Source organism: Mesoplodon mirus, assembly GCF_964341445.2.
Source record: "Mesoplodon mirus genome assembly, chromosome: 9".
NCBI lineage: Eukaryota > Metazoa > Chordata > Mammalia > Artiodactyla > Ziphiidae > Mesoplodon > Mesoplodon mirus.
Genome location: NC_138985.1, coordinates 69597359 through 69613500, shown reverse-complemented (window position 1 = coordinate 69613500; position 16142 = coordinate 69597359). Strand labels below are relative to the sequence as shown.

At 38.1% G+C, this 16142-nt stretch overlaps 1 protein-coding gene across 1 annotated transcript in view; it reads right to left on the bottom strand.

Moving 5' to 3' along the window:
• GARS1 (glycyl-tRNA synthetase 1) overlaps positions 1–16142 on the bottom strand; it is a 41190-nt gene that overhangs the window by 19489 nt on the left and 5559 nt on the right. Inside the window, exons 2-9 of the mRNA XM_082631829.1 lie at positions 14308–14409; positions 13315–13417; positions 12154–12295; positions 10847–10935; positions 10088–10164; positions 6602–6747; positions 4359–4508; positions 888–1050 (exon numbers count right to left, since the gene is read on the bottom strand). Coding sequence (XP_082487955.1) covers positions 888–1050; positions 4359–4508; positions 6602–6747; positions 10088–10164; positions 10847–10935; positions 12154–12295; positions 13315–13417; positions 14308–14409 — 972 coding nt within the window. The remainder of the gene's footprint in view (positions 1–887; positions 1051–4358; positions 4509–6601; positions 6748–10087; positions 10165–10846; positions 10936–12153; positions 12296–13314; positions 13418–14307; positions 14410–16142) is intronic.

Genomic DNA, 16142 nt, shown 5'->3' with positions numbered 1-16142 from the left:
AAGCTTTAACTGTCAAGATAACAAGCAGATAATAACAGCGTCATTCAAAATCTTTCTACCATACTCACTGGGTCAGCAAAAATTCAGCCTAATACCTCATACCTTCTAAATCTACAGTGCTAAAAATGACATTCATAATAATGATCCTAAGGAATTGTAAATATATTCCTTCTGAATTAGCAAAAGTCATAAGACATGTTGAGGGGATTTTAATGTACTCTTGTCCACTGAAATTTGTGAATCCCATATAGTATATGTAATCTTATATTTTTAGTACAGAAGGATCTCAGAAATCGTCTAGCCCCATCTCCTAGTCCCTGCAGGGCTCTTTTCTGCAAAACAACTGGCAAGTTATCACTCAGCCTCTACTTGAATATTTTCAGACAGGAAGCTCATTGTTCCCAGGGCAATTCATCCCACTATTAGGCAGCAGCTACTGTTGGAATGTTTTCACTCACTTATTTCTCCAAGCAAATAATTAGAGAAATTCTATTACATGCAAGGCCTTACCCCAATTGCTATGGGTAACGCAGAAGACTTTAAAATCCAGAGGGCTTGCTTTCTGTGAGTCAAAATGTCTCCCCAAAAGTAGTATACACTGTTAAAAGTCAGATTGATGGGGCATAGTTCAAACCAAGAACTTTTTTCCAAGCGCTCTGCTAAACATATTTTTCATGTTAGCCCCAATGGTCCACACGGTGGCGTGTTCAGGTAATTTCCTCCCACTATAATAATAGTGTGTAATAAATACTGTATAAAAACACATACTGTATCAAAATAAAATGCCTGCCAAAATAAAATATTTTGTCATCCAGTACACAGAATTTGCTAAGTGCCGAAAACCTGGAATAGGTATAATCTAAATTAAGTTACCTATGGAATCTCACCTGTTCAACAGCATCTCCTAGGCGCATTTTCCGAGCAGACTGTCCGCTGACCTGGGCTTTCGCTGAATACAAATACAGGTGGAGGTCTGCCACATTCTGGAACTTGGGATGGTCTTTCTCAGTGGGATCTACAAAGTGCTCAATTTCTGCCATTGTGAATTCTCTGAAAGCCAAAATATAAGGGATAAAAGTTGCACACTTCACTATAAAAAACAATAAACAAAAGCCATTATTTTCAACTTCATTCTACAATGATACAGAAAGATATGGAAAATAGTTTTTAGAGAACAGATTGATACAGTTTTTTAAAGTTAGGAAAACCTGAGCAAACATCAGACACACACAAAAAATGAGATACTGAATAATGGCTTCCAAATAAAATGATTTTCCTTAAAGCATTAGCAAGTCTTTACAGATGTACACTAAATGAAGCTCCTGATATCTGCTTTTCATAGAATGGGAAATTAAAAGTGAATTGAAATTATTCTTTAGCTTTTATAACAGTGTGATTTCTTCCTTTTTCTTGCTCTGAACAAGTAAATGACTGCTAATGGCACCATACAGCTGGTGTCTTTAGAGTAGCAGCTTCTCAAATAAAGTGTTATTCAAGGCAGAGGACATAAGGCATGAATTGAAAAAGCTAACATCAAGCTAACTGCATAATGATGAAATAAGTAGGCACATAGTAATGGTTTTCCAAAGAGATTTCCCTGAATGGCAATTTAGTAGCTATTGGGTGGAAACGAGTTTTAAGTTAATTTTAGGAGTCAAAATCAAATCTCTCTTCTTTAAAACACACACACAATTTACTAGTGCACTTTCATGATTATCTCAGATGTTCTAGAAGTAATGAAAAATTGCTTAAATCATTCCTAAAAATACATGAAATGCATTGCAAAAGAGCTTTGATATTTTTTTCAATTTTATTTTTTAATGGTATCGCTTATTTGGTCCAGCAGCACCTATGTCTTATCTTTCAACAGCTATCAAACATCTTCTGTGCACATAGAAATATGAGAGAGAGAAGTATGATGTCTGTCCTCACACAGCTTCCAAGTGGGATGACAGCAACAGAACATCTAAAATGAAGGGCAGATCAAAATAAGGACCTTGTCCCGAATCCCCAAATAATCTGCTGCCAAAGTCTTTCCATCTGTTCTGTCAAATAATCCCAGCTCAAAGACAGGAGATAGAAATCAACACTAATACTGATTGTATCAGCTGTCTGTTGTCTTTGAGTTCAGAGTCTCTACCTGGAACTCTGGAGACATAAAATAGACACAGGACTAGAAGACAGAGCTAGCCAATCAAAATAAAATTTAATTTTAAAAAATTTCAGGGCTTCCCTGGTGGCGCGGTGGTTGAGAGTCCGCCTGCCGATGCAGGGGACACGGGTTCGTGCCCCGGTCCGGGAAGATCCCACATGCCGCGGAGCGGCTGGGCCCATGAGCCATGGCCACTGGGCCTGCGTGTCCGGAGCCTGTGCTCCGCAACGGGAGAGCCCACAACAGTGAGAGGCCCGCGTACCGCAAAAAAAAAAAAAAAAATTTTCACATGAACAATCCAATGCTCCCAACTTAAACCAAAGGAATCATAGCTATACAAAGACTTATCACCTGATAACTCTATGTCAAGAAGAAACACTAAACAAACAAGTCCTAGCCCTACCATGAAACAAAAGCCATGGGGATACTGACTCGTGGAAGGATGAGTGGATTTCTAGCCAGGATCTTGCAGAGGCACAAGACAAAACCAACCAAAATCCAGATGGAACACTTTGAACTGAAAGTGAACAAGGAATAAAATGTCAGGAAGTCCCAAGGGACTTTCCCCAGTTAACTCCTGGGATTGCTCCTCTGTTCTGAGCTGGGTTTCCTATTTACCACTTCTTATTCCACAGGCCCCAGGTTTTGCCTTACTTCACTGTCCTTTATAATCATCCAACAGCTACTCTACTTGATGTAAATCGTCTCCAAAACAGTGGCTTTTGGGCTTCCCTGGTGGCGCAGTGGTTGAGAGTCCGCCTGCCGATGCAGGGGACACGGGTTCGTGCCCCCGTCTGGGAAGATCCCACATGCCGCGGAGTGGCTGGGTCCGTGAGCCATGGCCGCTGAGCCTGCGCGTCCGGAGCCTGTGCTCCACAACGGGAGAGGCCACAACAGTGAGAGGCCCGCGTACCGCAAAAAAAAAAAAAAAAAAAACAAAAAAAAAACAGTGGCTTTAGACAAGCTCAGTCTCACACAGCTTCCTCAGTATTCTGAAAGCATGAGTGCAGACACTACTGGGACAGAGGGGAAGCCCAGAAGCAAGACGAGAAAAGATACGAAGAAACCCAGACATTGAGAAATAAAACAGACTTAAGTCTGACAAGTTTTTCATTGTTACAACACCTAGTTAAAGTTTAGGATTATCTCTTCTCTCTGCAGCAAGGTCCAGGAGGGTCCTCCCCACTCCATTTCTCTAGGCTGTGCAAGCTCCTTCCTCGTGAAGCCTCCCTTTTCTAGACCATTCAGCTGAAGGGACTATAGGCCTAAAGATACAGTCTGGTGAGAACATAGGAGCATTTCCTCAGAGGGTGTCACGGGGACTAACAAGATTAGGCAGGTGCTTTGATGTAGAGTCACAGGCTGGGATATGCTATGACTGACGCCTGTAATTACAGCAAGTAAGAAAAGAAGAGAGGAAATGGGTGGGCCACTGGGGCTGTGGAAAATACTTTTGGAGTCTAAGAAAGTTAAGTTTACCTATATATCCCATTTTTATATCGAATTTATTACCTTAAGAGATGATATCAGTAAGAAAATGTATAGAAATCTCAAAAAACTTAAGTCATAAATAGCTAAGTCATAATAAGTTTCTAAAGAAAAACGTAACTCAGAAGTGCCAGGATGCCTTCCCGCACATTCTGGATACACCTGACAAAGGGAGGTTATTAGAATAGAGACAAGACAGCATCTGAACTAGCATAGATAGCGGTAAGCTTGCTAGCTAAACACTGTCATAAAGGTGCCCCAAATCTCTGGAGGAACACCATCTGGCTGCTGAAACACCCTCACCCCAATACCAGCAATGCCATCTGCCCTGGACACCTAGAACGGCCCTCCAGCCCTAACCATCACTTCCTCCCCACCTCACCCTACACTCATCTATACCACCACTGCCAGAAAATGCCGCGGTGTAGAAAATCAAGATCCTGCCATCCTCAAAACGTAAGATGAACAAGGAGAAAAGATCATTTTGGATCAGATGTGAAACTTCAGCTATTCTTCACCCTCCTTCCTTTCCCTTCAAGTCCACTTCAGTCACTCAAAACTGTCCATCATCCCAGAGATTACATTTGGAGGTAACAAACAAACAACAAGTATATAATCATGTAAGAAGGAAGAAGGCTGTTAAAACAGCAAGTTTTTGTTTCCACTTCAAAGCCAAAATCATTTACTAATTTCACCAGAAGAATAACATGGGCAGTACCTGACTCGGATCAGTCCAGATCGAGGGGAGATCTCATTTCTGAAAGAATTTCCAATCTGGGCAGCAGCAAAAGGCAACTTTCCTTGGTTGAATTCCAAAAGTCGTTTGAAATTCAGGAAAATCCCCTGTGCAGTTTCTGGTCTCAAGTATCTGGAGATTTAAACAAATCAGTCTGTTATAAAGGTGGAAATTATGTTTTCCAATAAATCTGAAATTCTAGATACAAATCCTAAAAGTCCTAAATATACTATCTTCACACAAAGCTGTATGGGCCCTAAAAAAAAAAAAAGTTTTAGAAATAGAAATTTTCCTCAGTAGCAAACATTCTCAAACAGGTAATAGAGAAGGTATCAGGTGATTGGCAGGGCAATACCACTGTTAGACATGTCATTTAATTTCATCACTCCAGTGAATCACACATGACCTCTCTTACAATATCTCTAAAACCTCTGATATTCTCCTGACTAATCATTTACTTTGGAGGCAGATGACAATTTTAGATCCTTTTGAAAATAAAGTAAGTATACCTCTGCTGTTAACCTACATATTAAAGCATAACCGTGGAGCTAAAAAGAAGCCGGTATAGGCTGACATTTAACCTTAGAGCTCACTCATCACAATCATCACACCATGGCAGGCAATTTTCAGGGTTTTTCATATCATTTTCGTCTTTGTACCCAGAGACACAAAGAAATAGAGAAGTCCAGAAAGATCGACTCTTTGTGGTACTTTATATCTTCAGCCAGAGGCCTCTTCTGTATTTCTCCACATTTTAAAAAGTTACAGTCACTCAAAAACACCCTGATAGCCACTGTTTTCTTCTCAATTTCACAGACAATATTCTGGGCAAAACATCACATAAGAAAGCGCTCCCAACAGCCTACTTCAAAAGAAACGTTTTATGAAAACAACTTTAAAGTAAAGAAAAATTAAAATTTTACTCTCGTCTCACTCTTCTCTTTAACAGCTCTTTTCATTTTGTGGTTTTTATCCAAATATAAGTATAGTTACAGTTAATATATATATTTATTAAGTAGAATGTACTAAATTATACTTTATACTTTTCTATTTTCTAAAAAAATCGTAAAATTTTCTCATATTTAACAGTTGCAGAGTATTCTACTAAAATAACTTACTTTACTATAATTTATTTAACCGTCCTGAAATTATGGGATAAATAGGTTATTTCTAATTTTCATTTATACACTCTTGATAAGTATAGCTTCCTGTCCTTTTGAGTTATTTCGTTAGATAAATTCACAGGAGTGGGAAGGCAGGTCAGAGGGCATGGCCCATTTTATGACTCTCTGTATGTATTGCCAAAATGAAAGGTTCACCCTTGGCCTCTTCCCACAAAATATCCTAAATCAACCCACTGTCTTATTAAAATAATTCCAATAATACATTCTGTCACAATTAATTTTTATTGTTTAGTTTCTACTCCAGGAAATATGATCTATCTAGCTTTATCTAGCAAAACCCATCCTCTTACCCTAAAATGAGACCATGAGAAAAACATCTGAAGCTATGAAATGGAATACTTTGACTAAGTTTGTTAACGATGGACAAGGAATCTGAACATACAGATTCTTCTTCTGAATCATACTGTAAACTGTTCAGGTTTTCTTTACTCTATCTGTGAAAACCACACTTTAGCTTGAATCAAACTAAACGTATCCTGTCCAACATAGTAGGTCACTAGTCACATGTCTATTTAAATTATTAAAATTAAATAAATTTAGAAATTCAGTTTCTCAAAAGCACTAGCCCCATTTCAAGTATACAACAGCCCCATGTGGCTAGTGGCTACCGTATTGGATAGCACAGATTATAGAATATTCCCACCACTGCAGAAAGCTCCACTGGGCAGTGCTGATCTATAACAAATGGTTTCTAAAGTCTCCTTCGACAGTAAGTTCAATGTCTTTCAAAATCATTCTTCAACCCTCTCTCCTGCCCTATGCAGCTATAACTACAAGATGTGATGATCACAGACTTCTGTGTTTATTTTGTGACCAAAACAAAAATCATCATATATACTAAAAAAAAAAAAACTATATTCAGAAAGAATTAGAAGAAATAAAATTTAAGAATACATCTGTCATTATTTCTCCGTAATATATTTGTCTACACTTTCTACAAATCACTTTTCAAACATTTTCCTTCATGACTGATATTGATATTTATCTTTTATTACAAGTAATTTTAATAACTTCATTACATAAACAGTAAGTGATACATACCCAGGCATATTTCCTCCAGGCCCAATGAAGGTCTTGAACATTAAGTTAAAAGGCACTGGAGGGGAAAGATCATTTCCAGTAGTGGGGGATTTTACATTATAGTTCACAAAAAGATCCCCCAGTTCTTGCTGTCCATAGTTTTCAAGCTAAAGAATACATCAAGAAAATGATTAGTGTAAAAGACAGAAAAAACAAGGCATACAATAAAAAAACAAGGCATACAATATAAAACCCTGTCCATCATTAAAATTCACCCAAAATAAAACCATCAGAATTAACCTAACCTTCAAGACATTTACATTAAACCCATAAACAGTTTATACTCTTTCTTTTACCAACAGAGAAATGGAGTCTCTTTCTGGGACCGACCTAAAATTCACACACCTACCATTGAAAGATACAACGGTACAATGAAAGATAAGGTAAAATACCTCTTGTTCAATTATAATAGTTACTGGTTGGCAAGAATCTGAATGACATAAATAAGTTTTCACAGTTGAATTTTACTACTCTGTACACTTAAGAGCCAGGTGCACTTCCCTGTCTATTAATTAAATGTGCATGTAACTTTCCTTTCCCACCAGATATTAAGTTCCTTGAAGGTAGAAGCTGTGTCTTATTCACTTCTGCATTTTCCAGGGCACTGCACATCCTATACATTGATGATCAATGCCAAACCCTCTAAAATGATATATGAGCTCCAATTCAAAACCTTCAAATGACTATGACAAACCATCTAATAGTAAAGAATACTTAAAACTTAAAAAAAAAAACTTCTAATAGAAATAAAATAATTAGGTAAATCAACTAATGAGTGATGGCATGTGGGGTCAGAAAAACCAGGGTAAATCACCCAACTCTACCACTTATGGGTTTTGTGATTCAGGATCAAGCTCCAACCTAATCTCTCTGAGCCTCAGTTTGCTTATCTGTAAAATGGGGAGAACAGATTCTACCTCACTTCTTAACCACAGAGGGTGAATCAATGCCTTTTACTTATTTTAAAAAATTTTTTATTTATCTATTTATTTTTGGTTGCGTTGGGCCTTCATTGCTGTGCACAGGCTTTCTCTAGTTGCGGCGAGCGGGGAGCTACTCTTTGTTGCGGTGTGCAGGCTTCTCACTGCCGTGGCTTCTCTTGTTGCAGAGCATAGGCTCTAGGCGCGCGGGCTTCAGTAGTTGTGGCTCACGGGCTCTAGAGCGCAGGCTCAATAGTTGTGGCACACGGGGCTTAGCTGCTCCGCAGCATGTAGGATCTTACCGGACCAGGGCTCGAACCCATGTCCCCTGCATTGGCAGCTGGATTCTTAATCACTGCACCACCAGGGAAGTCCGTCAATGCCTTTTATATTTTTAAAATTTTTTTTTAAGTTTATTATTTATTTTTGACTGCATTGGGTCTTTGTTGCTGCACGCAGCTTTCTCTAGTTGCGGCGAGCAGGGGCTACTCTTCGTCACAATGGGCGGGCTTCTCATTGAGATGGCTTCTCTTGTTGAGGAGCACGGGCTCTAGGCGTATGGGCTTCAGTAGTTGTGGCACGCAAGCTCTAGAGCGCAGGCTCAGTAGTTGCTCTGCAGCATATGGGATCGTCCCAGAACAGGGCTCGAACCCGTGTCCCCTGCATTGGCAGGTGGATTCTTAACCACTGCGCCACCAGGGAAGCCCCCTCAAGGCCTTTTGGATAAACTATCATGCTTCATAAAGCTAACAAGGAGTCACAGGCACTAACAGGTCCAGAAAATGCCATTATGTGCTGAAGCAACAGATGCGCCTCTGGCCAGGGAATCCATTGAGGCCATTTCTGAGTACCAGGCTGTTTCCATGGGTTCCTAACATTTCACTAAAGATTAAATTTACAGCTATATACAATTGACCCTTGAACAACACATAAAACTTACAGCTGGCCCTCTGTAACTGCAGTTCCCCTGCATCTGCAGATTCAACCAAACACAAACCGTGTAGTACCGTAGCATTTGCTACTGAAAACTAGCAGAGTGTAAGTGGACCTGCACAGGTCAAACCCACGTTGTTCAAGGGTCAACAAATGATACAATATGGCAAATCAAAACCCAAACTGTTCTCCTGGAACAGGTATCTGAGATGAAACAGAAAGTGCTCAAACTATAATTTATGACTTAACAAAACAACTAATTACTTCCTGTTTCTGACAATTTATTTGGAAATGAACAAAACTTAAGATCAAAGACACTCAAAGACACAGGCACACAAAACTTTAATAAGTCTAAAATTCTGAATGGGAAACAGAATAATGTAAGAGTAATTTGAGGTGCTTTTCATTTCTTCTTTCTTATAAAGGTCATGCCTTTGGAAAAGGAAGGAAAAGAGAAATGAGGGTGTGGTCATAATAGTATCAAAGAACAAGAATTGATTTTCTAAACCATCAGTAACAACGCTAAAGCAATGAGCTTCAAGCAAGGGATAAAATATACCTCACAAAGTTCAAAATAAATTGGCAGATGAGTCAATAGCCAGATTAAGAGGTTTTTCAATTTAAATAAGGAAGGAGAAATTTTCTCAGCTAATGTTGGAAAGCTAGATACCACAGAGGAAAATCAGCATGTTTAAAAAAATTAGGGCAACAGTGGAGAAGTATCCAGTAATTTTCATGAGAGAAAAGCAGAGTTAGAGTCCTACATTCAGCCTCATTTATACACCAATGTAAAGAAAAAATATATAAACACAGCACTGGTTGTTGTTTTCTTTTATCCAAGGAAGTAAAAAAAGTTTAAGAGGTGAGCCCTGGTGGACCTCATGATCAAACATGGTGCTGGAGAAATGTACTTTGCTTAAAATGATGGATGAGGTGAGAAATCAGCAACATTCACATACAGGCATGTTCAACTTCCTGAGGCAAAGGTGTGCAGTTTTCATCATATTTTTAATGTAGTATGTGACCTAAAAAGGATAAGAACTACTTCTGATATAGAAGGTATTTCTACACTTGGTAAAAGTCAGAATAGATGATCTCAATGCCTTTCCTAAAACTTGTCAACTTCAATACAAATTATAAAACTAAAGGTCTACAGGAAAAGCGGGGGCCTGCTCCATCAGGTTCTAAAAAGAATAGCATGTAGTCAGGGACAGTGCAACCAGAAGCAGATCAAGTGGCTGATGAGACAGTGCTCATATAGATATCTGCCCTAAATCTCCACACTGAACGCTATCCATCATTAGACACTGTCCTGGTTTTTGCTATTAAATCCAGAAAACTGGTTTCCGAGGAGAGAGAACTAATTTCATGCCTATTTACATTGACTTGCTAGTTTGACAGAAATAAAGGTTAGCCACAAAAGGCTGACAGAGAAGAAAATAAAAATGCAAAAAGAGATGATATGAGGGACAGAAGGTAAACTCTCCTTTTTTACTACTGTGACCAGGTCAGCACAATATGGAATTCAACAGTTATCAAATGCTGAAAGACAGACAGCACCTACCTGGGTTATTGCGATCTCTCAAGTACTCACCTGGGCCAAGACACTTTCCATCTCTGATTTCTTCTCAGCAGAACACTTCTTATCAGACATCAATTTCTGTAAATGAGCTATATAAGAACAACAGTGTTAGTATATGTCAATTTCAATCAATGGGAAAAAGGACAATGTACTTTTTTTTTTTTAATTTATTTTTGGCTGTGTTGGGTCTTCGTTTCTGCACGTGGGCTTTCTCCAGTTGCGGCGAGCGGGGGCCACTCTTCATCGCGGTGTGCGGGCCTCTCACTGTCATGGCCTCTCTTGTTGTGGAGCACAAGCTCCAGACGCGCAGGCTCAGTAGTTGTGGCTCACGGGCCTAGTTGCTCCGCGGCATGTGGGATCTTCCCAGACCAGGGCTCGAACCCGTGTCCCCTGCATTGGCAGGCAGATTCTCAACCACTGCGCCACCAGGGAAGCCCCAGGACAATGTACTTTTGAGTTTCAACGGTGGGCAGGTAAAAAAACGAACCTAAGGATAATGTTCTTAATTTATATGAATCCCATGGTTGATTTTGCAGGGACAGTCATGATATTGTCTTGATTCTTTCCATGACTTAGAACTTCTAATTATCTGTATATAACTTTTTTTTTCAATAAGGGACTTGTTCTGTATACTTAAGATCTGTGCACTTTACTCTTTATATGTTATGTCCCAAGAAAAAATCTAAAAACTTGAGAGGAAAGTTTAATCCAAACCCTTTGTTTTGATCAGTCCTACTTGAAAGGTTATTTATCTGAGATGAAGAACCATACCTTTCAATAGATGGTCAGCACGAAAACACTCTCCATTTTTTACATCTTTCACCATGAAGTCAGCAAATTTGTCTACATGGCCAGAAGTCCTAAGTTAATAAATGCCAAGCCAATTAGTCATTTTCATACAAATTAACCCATAAACTTTACCTTATAAGACAATCTCCCTTCTATATATTTATCCAAAGTTTACATCTGTATATCTGAAAGATGGAAGCTCCCATATCTATTATGATATATCCCACGGTAGATAAATTGTACACCAAAGAAAATTCTTCCTCAAATCTATTCCCACCCTCTCCCCAACTTCTTCCTCCCCTTAGGAAAAAAAATACTAACTAGATTACACTTTTCCACAAATTGTCATAAAGTCTGTGCTACTTTGCAGAATCAATAAATCCATGCCTATCCCATTATTATTACTGATCTAAGCAAAGGCCAAAACCATGGGGAATTTGACTAGCCAAGACTTTGTGATAACTCGGTATAGACACTGAACCTTAAGGAAAGAGTTTTCTGCCACTGAAACCTGGTTGGACACTGGCATTATCTCTGTACAGCTATTAGTGGGGCAAGTAGCTAAAGAATAGGCTGTCCTGATCCATCATCAAGAATTCAACTTGTTTTAATTGGCTGAAATTATTAGGAGAGAGCCTAAACTATATAAATAGCGAAGATTAGCTCTTTAACAGGCAACATTAAATGAATGAAGTGATGAGATACAAAATGTAAGAATTCCTCTTTCAGTTTCGTATTTGAGAAATCCTGACCTGCTTTCAACAATGTTGGTAGGAATAATCTAAATTTCTGCATTGAAACATCAATGCAAATAGTAGCATTTGATTTAAAATACATACACACCTTTGCCCAGAGCGTCTATGAATTTATACTAAAGGAAATAATCAGGATATACATAAAAATTCATCTATTGGGATGTTCAATGTAATCAAACATAAGAAACAACTTAAATGCCTACACGCATGCACTAGTTAAGTAAATTATGGCACATCCATAAAAGAGAATACTATTCTGTCATTAAAAATACTTTAGAAGAATACTTAATGACATAATGTTCACCTATATTATGTGAAAAAAAGCACTGTGCTACTAAACGCATATGAACTTAAAAAGACAGAAAGGATAAATACAACATTTTTAACATGGCTACCTGTGGGCGATGAGTATATATTTTCTTTGTTTTTCTTTATTTTCCAGATTTTCACAATGAACATGGGTAGTTTTCTGAATCAAAAAGTTACTTAAGTATGCATATTAAAGAATGTCAACCCTCAAAGTAGAGACCTTACTTTAAAACTGGCTCAGGGGTGAGCATGGTGCAATCAATCTCCAGAATCTGTTCCTCTTGGATAAAGTGCTGCCTCCATGTCTGAATAATATTGTTTTTCAAAGCACATCCAACTGGCCCAAAATCATAGAGACCACTAACACCTGCAAAATATGACAGGAAAACGGGTACTCCACCTTGTCACTCTGAACGAATCAAAGCAAGCAGATGTGAGAAACTGATCCTTGTTAAGACTTCACATACTCCCTAAAAATGTATTCAAGTCAACACTTCAAATCCCTCAATACTTAAGAGCCTTATTTCCAGCTAGCTGACAGAAGTAAAACTAAAATGGTGTTACTCCATTAACTGCAGTATTTCCATATTTGAAATTTCAAGTAGGATTAGCAAAAAACTAAAAAGAAGTTCCTCCATATGTAAGAAACAAAATGAAAAAGCAGATTATAGTTTTCTGCCATAGAAATTAGAAAAGAATTTGCTGCATCAGCTGAGTAACAATGATCTCAAATTTTAGCACCCAATTCTCTAATTTATTCTTGGGTATTTGAGCCACTATTTAAACCTCAAGAAGTTAAACATTTAGAGATCTGCTCAGACTAAAACTCAAATCAGGTTTCAGTGGCAAAGTACTGAAAGTCTAATATTGTTGCAGTAATCTCTGTTAACTATGAAAAGTATCAGTGAATTATAGCTGTCTACATAAATTCATATAGTGTTCAGAAAGATGTAGAGATTTATCTGCATAGCCATGAAGAACGTTTTCTCCTGGCAGGTGCCATAATGAATAATCTAGAAACTATGGCTTACCACTGCCCTTGTGGGGAGCGGCACAGTACAGTCAGCCAGTGCTAGAATGGCCCTCTACTGCTCTCAGATCTTTTAAGGGTCTGATATGTACATGGACACATCAAACGCTTAATATCTGGGGCTCTCCAAATACCCTAAGTCTAAATGGAAAAACGCTATCTCCAAAAATAAATAGGGTTGAGGGAAATAAGAACTGATATCATGCCAAATGAATGACTCTAAACAAATGAAAGCAAGCTATCTATCCTCTGCTTTGTGTGACCTGAAACTATTAGATATCAAGCAAGCTGTGGTTTTAAGAACAATATTAAAGTCACTAACAACACAATTTTTCTTTCTCTCATTAATCCCCTACCTCCATAAATAGCAAAAGCTTGATCGTAGAAAAACCTCCTCTTCAGGGTATCTTCCATTTTTGCTCTGTCTACAACATCATCTTTGGGCTGTAACGCTAGCTCCTGTAAGGGATTTTTAAAGAGAAAATAATGTGATTGAATGAGTGAGTGGGAATTTCAATTTATACATGTGAATTTACTTTATTCCTCAGCAGAATTTACTATAAAATTTATCAGACAAGATTTTGATACCCTTAAAACAAAAGAAACCTTAGGGTTTTTTCCCCTTTGAGTTACAGAAGATACGTTTACTTAATTATTTAGGAAAGTATACGATCATTTCCAAGATTACAAGACTAAGCTTACTTAGATGCAGATACTGATAAGCAATATCTGAATTTTTAGTGGATCACTGTAGCAAAATAGCGACTTAAAACTCCAAACAGGAAATTCCCTGATGGTCCAGTGGTTAGGACTCAGTGCTTTCACTGCCAGGGCTGGGTTCAATTCCTGGTTGGGGAACTAAGATCCCATAAGCCATGCAGTGCAGCCAAAAAAAGAAAAAACTCCAAACGATTTCAGTCTGTTGATGGGACGTTTATAATTTGAAAAGTTTGGGAGCAGGTATCAGGTGACTAGAACTTTTCTTTAAAAGAAAATAATTTAAAACAGCATAACCATTATTTGCAGGTATAGGAGAATTCATAAAGAACACAATGCCTTCCAGGGAAATTCATGGAACATAACCAGTCTAGGATTTGAGTCTGGGGGAAGAAGGGGTAGGTGAGGGTTGAGGAAGGCTTTGTAGAGAAATTTTGAATTACATGTTTAAAGGATGAGGAAGGAGTCTGCCAAGTAGAGGAGGAGGAGGAGAAGGTATACTGGATAAATAGAGATAAAGCAAATGTTACTTGTTCAGAAACTTTTCTAGGTCTCTCCTGCCCAAACAGATTAAATAAAGATAAACAATCCTATACCTACTTACATTCCTTTTTGAGGATCCTGAGACTCACCTTTGCTTCCAGAACCCTCTTCCGGGCTTTGAGCTCAGCTACTGCTTTGTCTACATCGACCTGGGGTGCTTTATCTTCTTTCAGTTTTCGCACAAGATCTCCCTAGCCAACAAAGAGAATCTGTATTCACAACTGGTTTCAGAAGTCAAGAAAAGTTAGGAATGGGTTTTTAAGCATGTCTTTTAAAAAGTATACATGTAAGAATGAGGAAATTCAAATGTTTATTATGTGAAAGGTCATTATGAATAACTGTAGGTCATTGCCCTCAGCACTTATAATCTAGCAGAATATCCAAATACAAGTACATAAATAACTATGCTTGCAGGGTAATTATTACTGGTTTGTTTGTTTGTTTGTTTTCTTTGAGGGGAGGAGATAGATGGTGGAGAGAAAAGCATTGATAAAAAGTAAAGAGCAATATAATTACTGAGAACACAGAAGAACCAATAAATAGACTACTCTCTCCTTGAATCCCTCTCCTTTCTTGCATACAAAAAAATGACTATCTTAGTTTTCCGCTTACTTCTCTGACCATTTCTTCTCAGTCACTACTGGCTAATCGTCCTCTGCCCTTTATTGTTGGAATTTTTTCCTTGCTACTACTTTCTTTAGACTACTTTATTCACTTCCAACAACCCTGTACACTGATTTTATTACAGTAATGTGGTGGAATAGGCAATCTGAGAAAACAAAACACTACCACATGGTCTGGGAAACTTCAAGATGAGAAATTAAAGTTATCAAATTAATAGAGCCCTTGGGTGCCCAACAGAAGCAACTGCTCTCTAAAGGAGTAGACCTTCCATAGGCCTTTCAGGATTTTCATAGATTAGGGTTACCAAAATAATAAGCACTAAACTCAAAATTTAAAAATCCATGAGGAAAGAAGCCACCATGTATGAGACTCAGCAGAAACGACAAATAACAAAATTAGATCCTTTAAAAGTATCAGAATGACCAAATACACTTTTTAAATGCTCAAGATGTTTAAACTAAAATAAAAGGAGGAATCAACAACATGAGCAAAGAACAAGAGACTATCAGAAACAATCAGGGGACTTGAAAAAGAACCACACAGATCATCTGGAAATAAATCACTGAAATTCAAAACTCACTGGACAGTTTAAATAGCAGATCAGAACAGCTGAAGACAGAATTAGTGACCTAGAAGAACGACCTAAAGAAATTATCCGTGGATAATTTCCATCCCATGGAATGCAGCAGAGAGACAAAGTTGAAAATACAAATGAGGTAATGAGACACAGAGAAGAGAATGGAAATGGGATAGATGTCCTCCTTATTCCCCTCTGTATTTTCAAACTAATTCCTCTTTTCTCCTTCTAAAACTCCTTTGAGGAGCCTGTCATCATCCTTTCCCCCTGTTGTTGATATTTTCTAAGCTCCTGCCTATTTTCCCTCATTCAATGACAGTCCCCCTCTCCTGCAATTCATTCTACTTTAGAATGTCCCAGTTAGGAGGTGAAAAAGCTGTTTAAAATGATCTCAACCTAGAGCCTAACTCTGCTTATGTACAATGAGAAGAATTTTCCCAGTTTTAACATACACTGAATTCTCCAGGAGTGCACCCAGGAAAATGTAATTTAAAGGAAGACTAAAATCAACTATACTTCAGTTTTTTAAAAAAAGGAAAATTGTACCTTGTTCTGTTCAGAATTTTACAAAGTTGTTATTATTTGAAATAAAAAACAAACAAACCATGTGACCACAGGCTATGCTGCCGTTCTATCGGCGTAAACAATACAGTATACCTTTATCAATGCGCACTTACAGCAACTGCATTCACAGTGAATCTACGTAGAGGTATAAGCATCTGC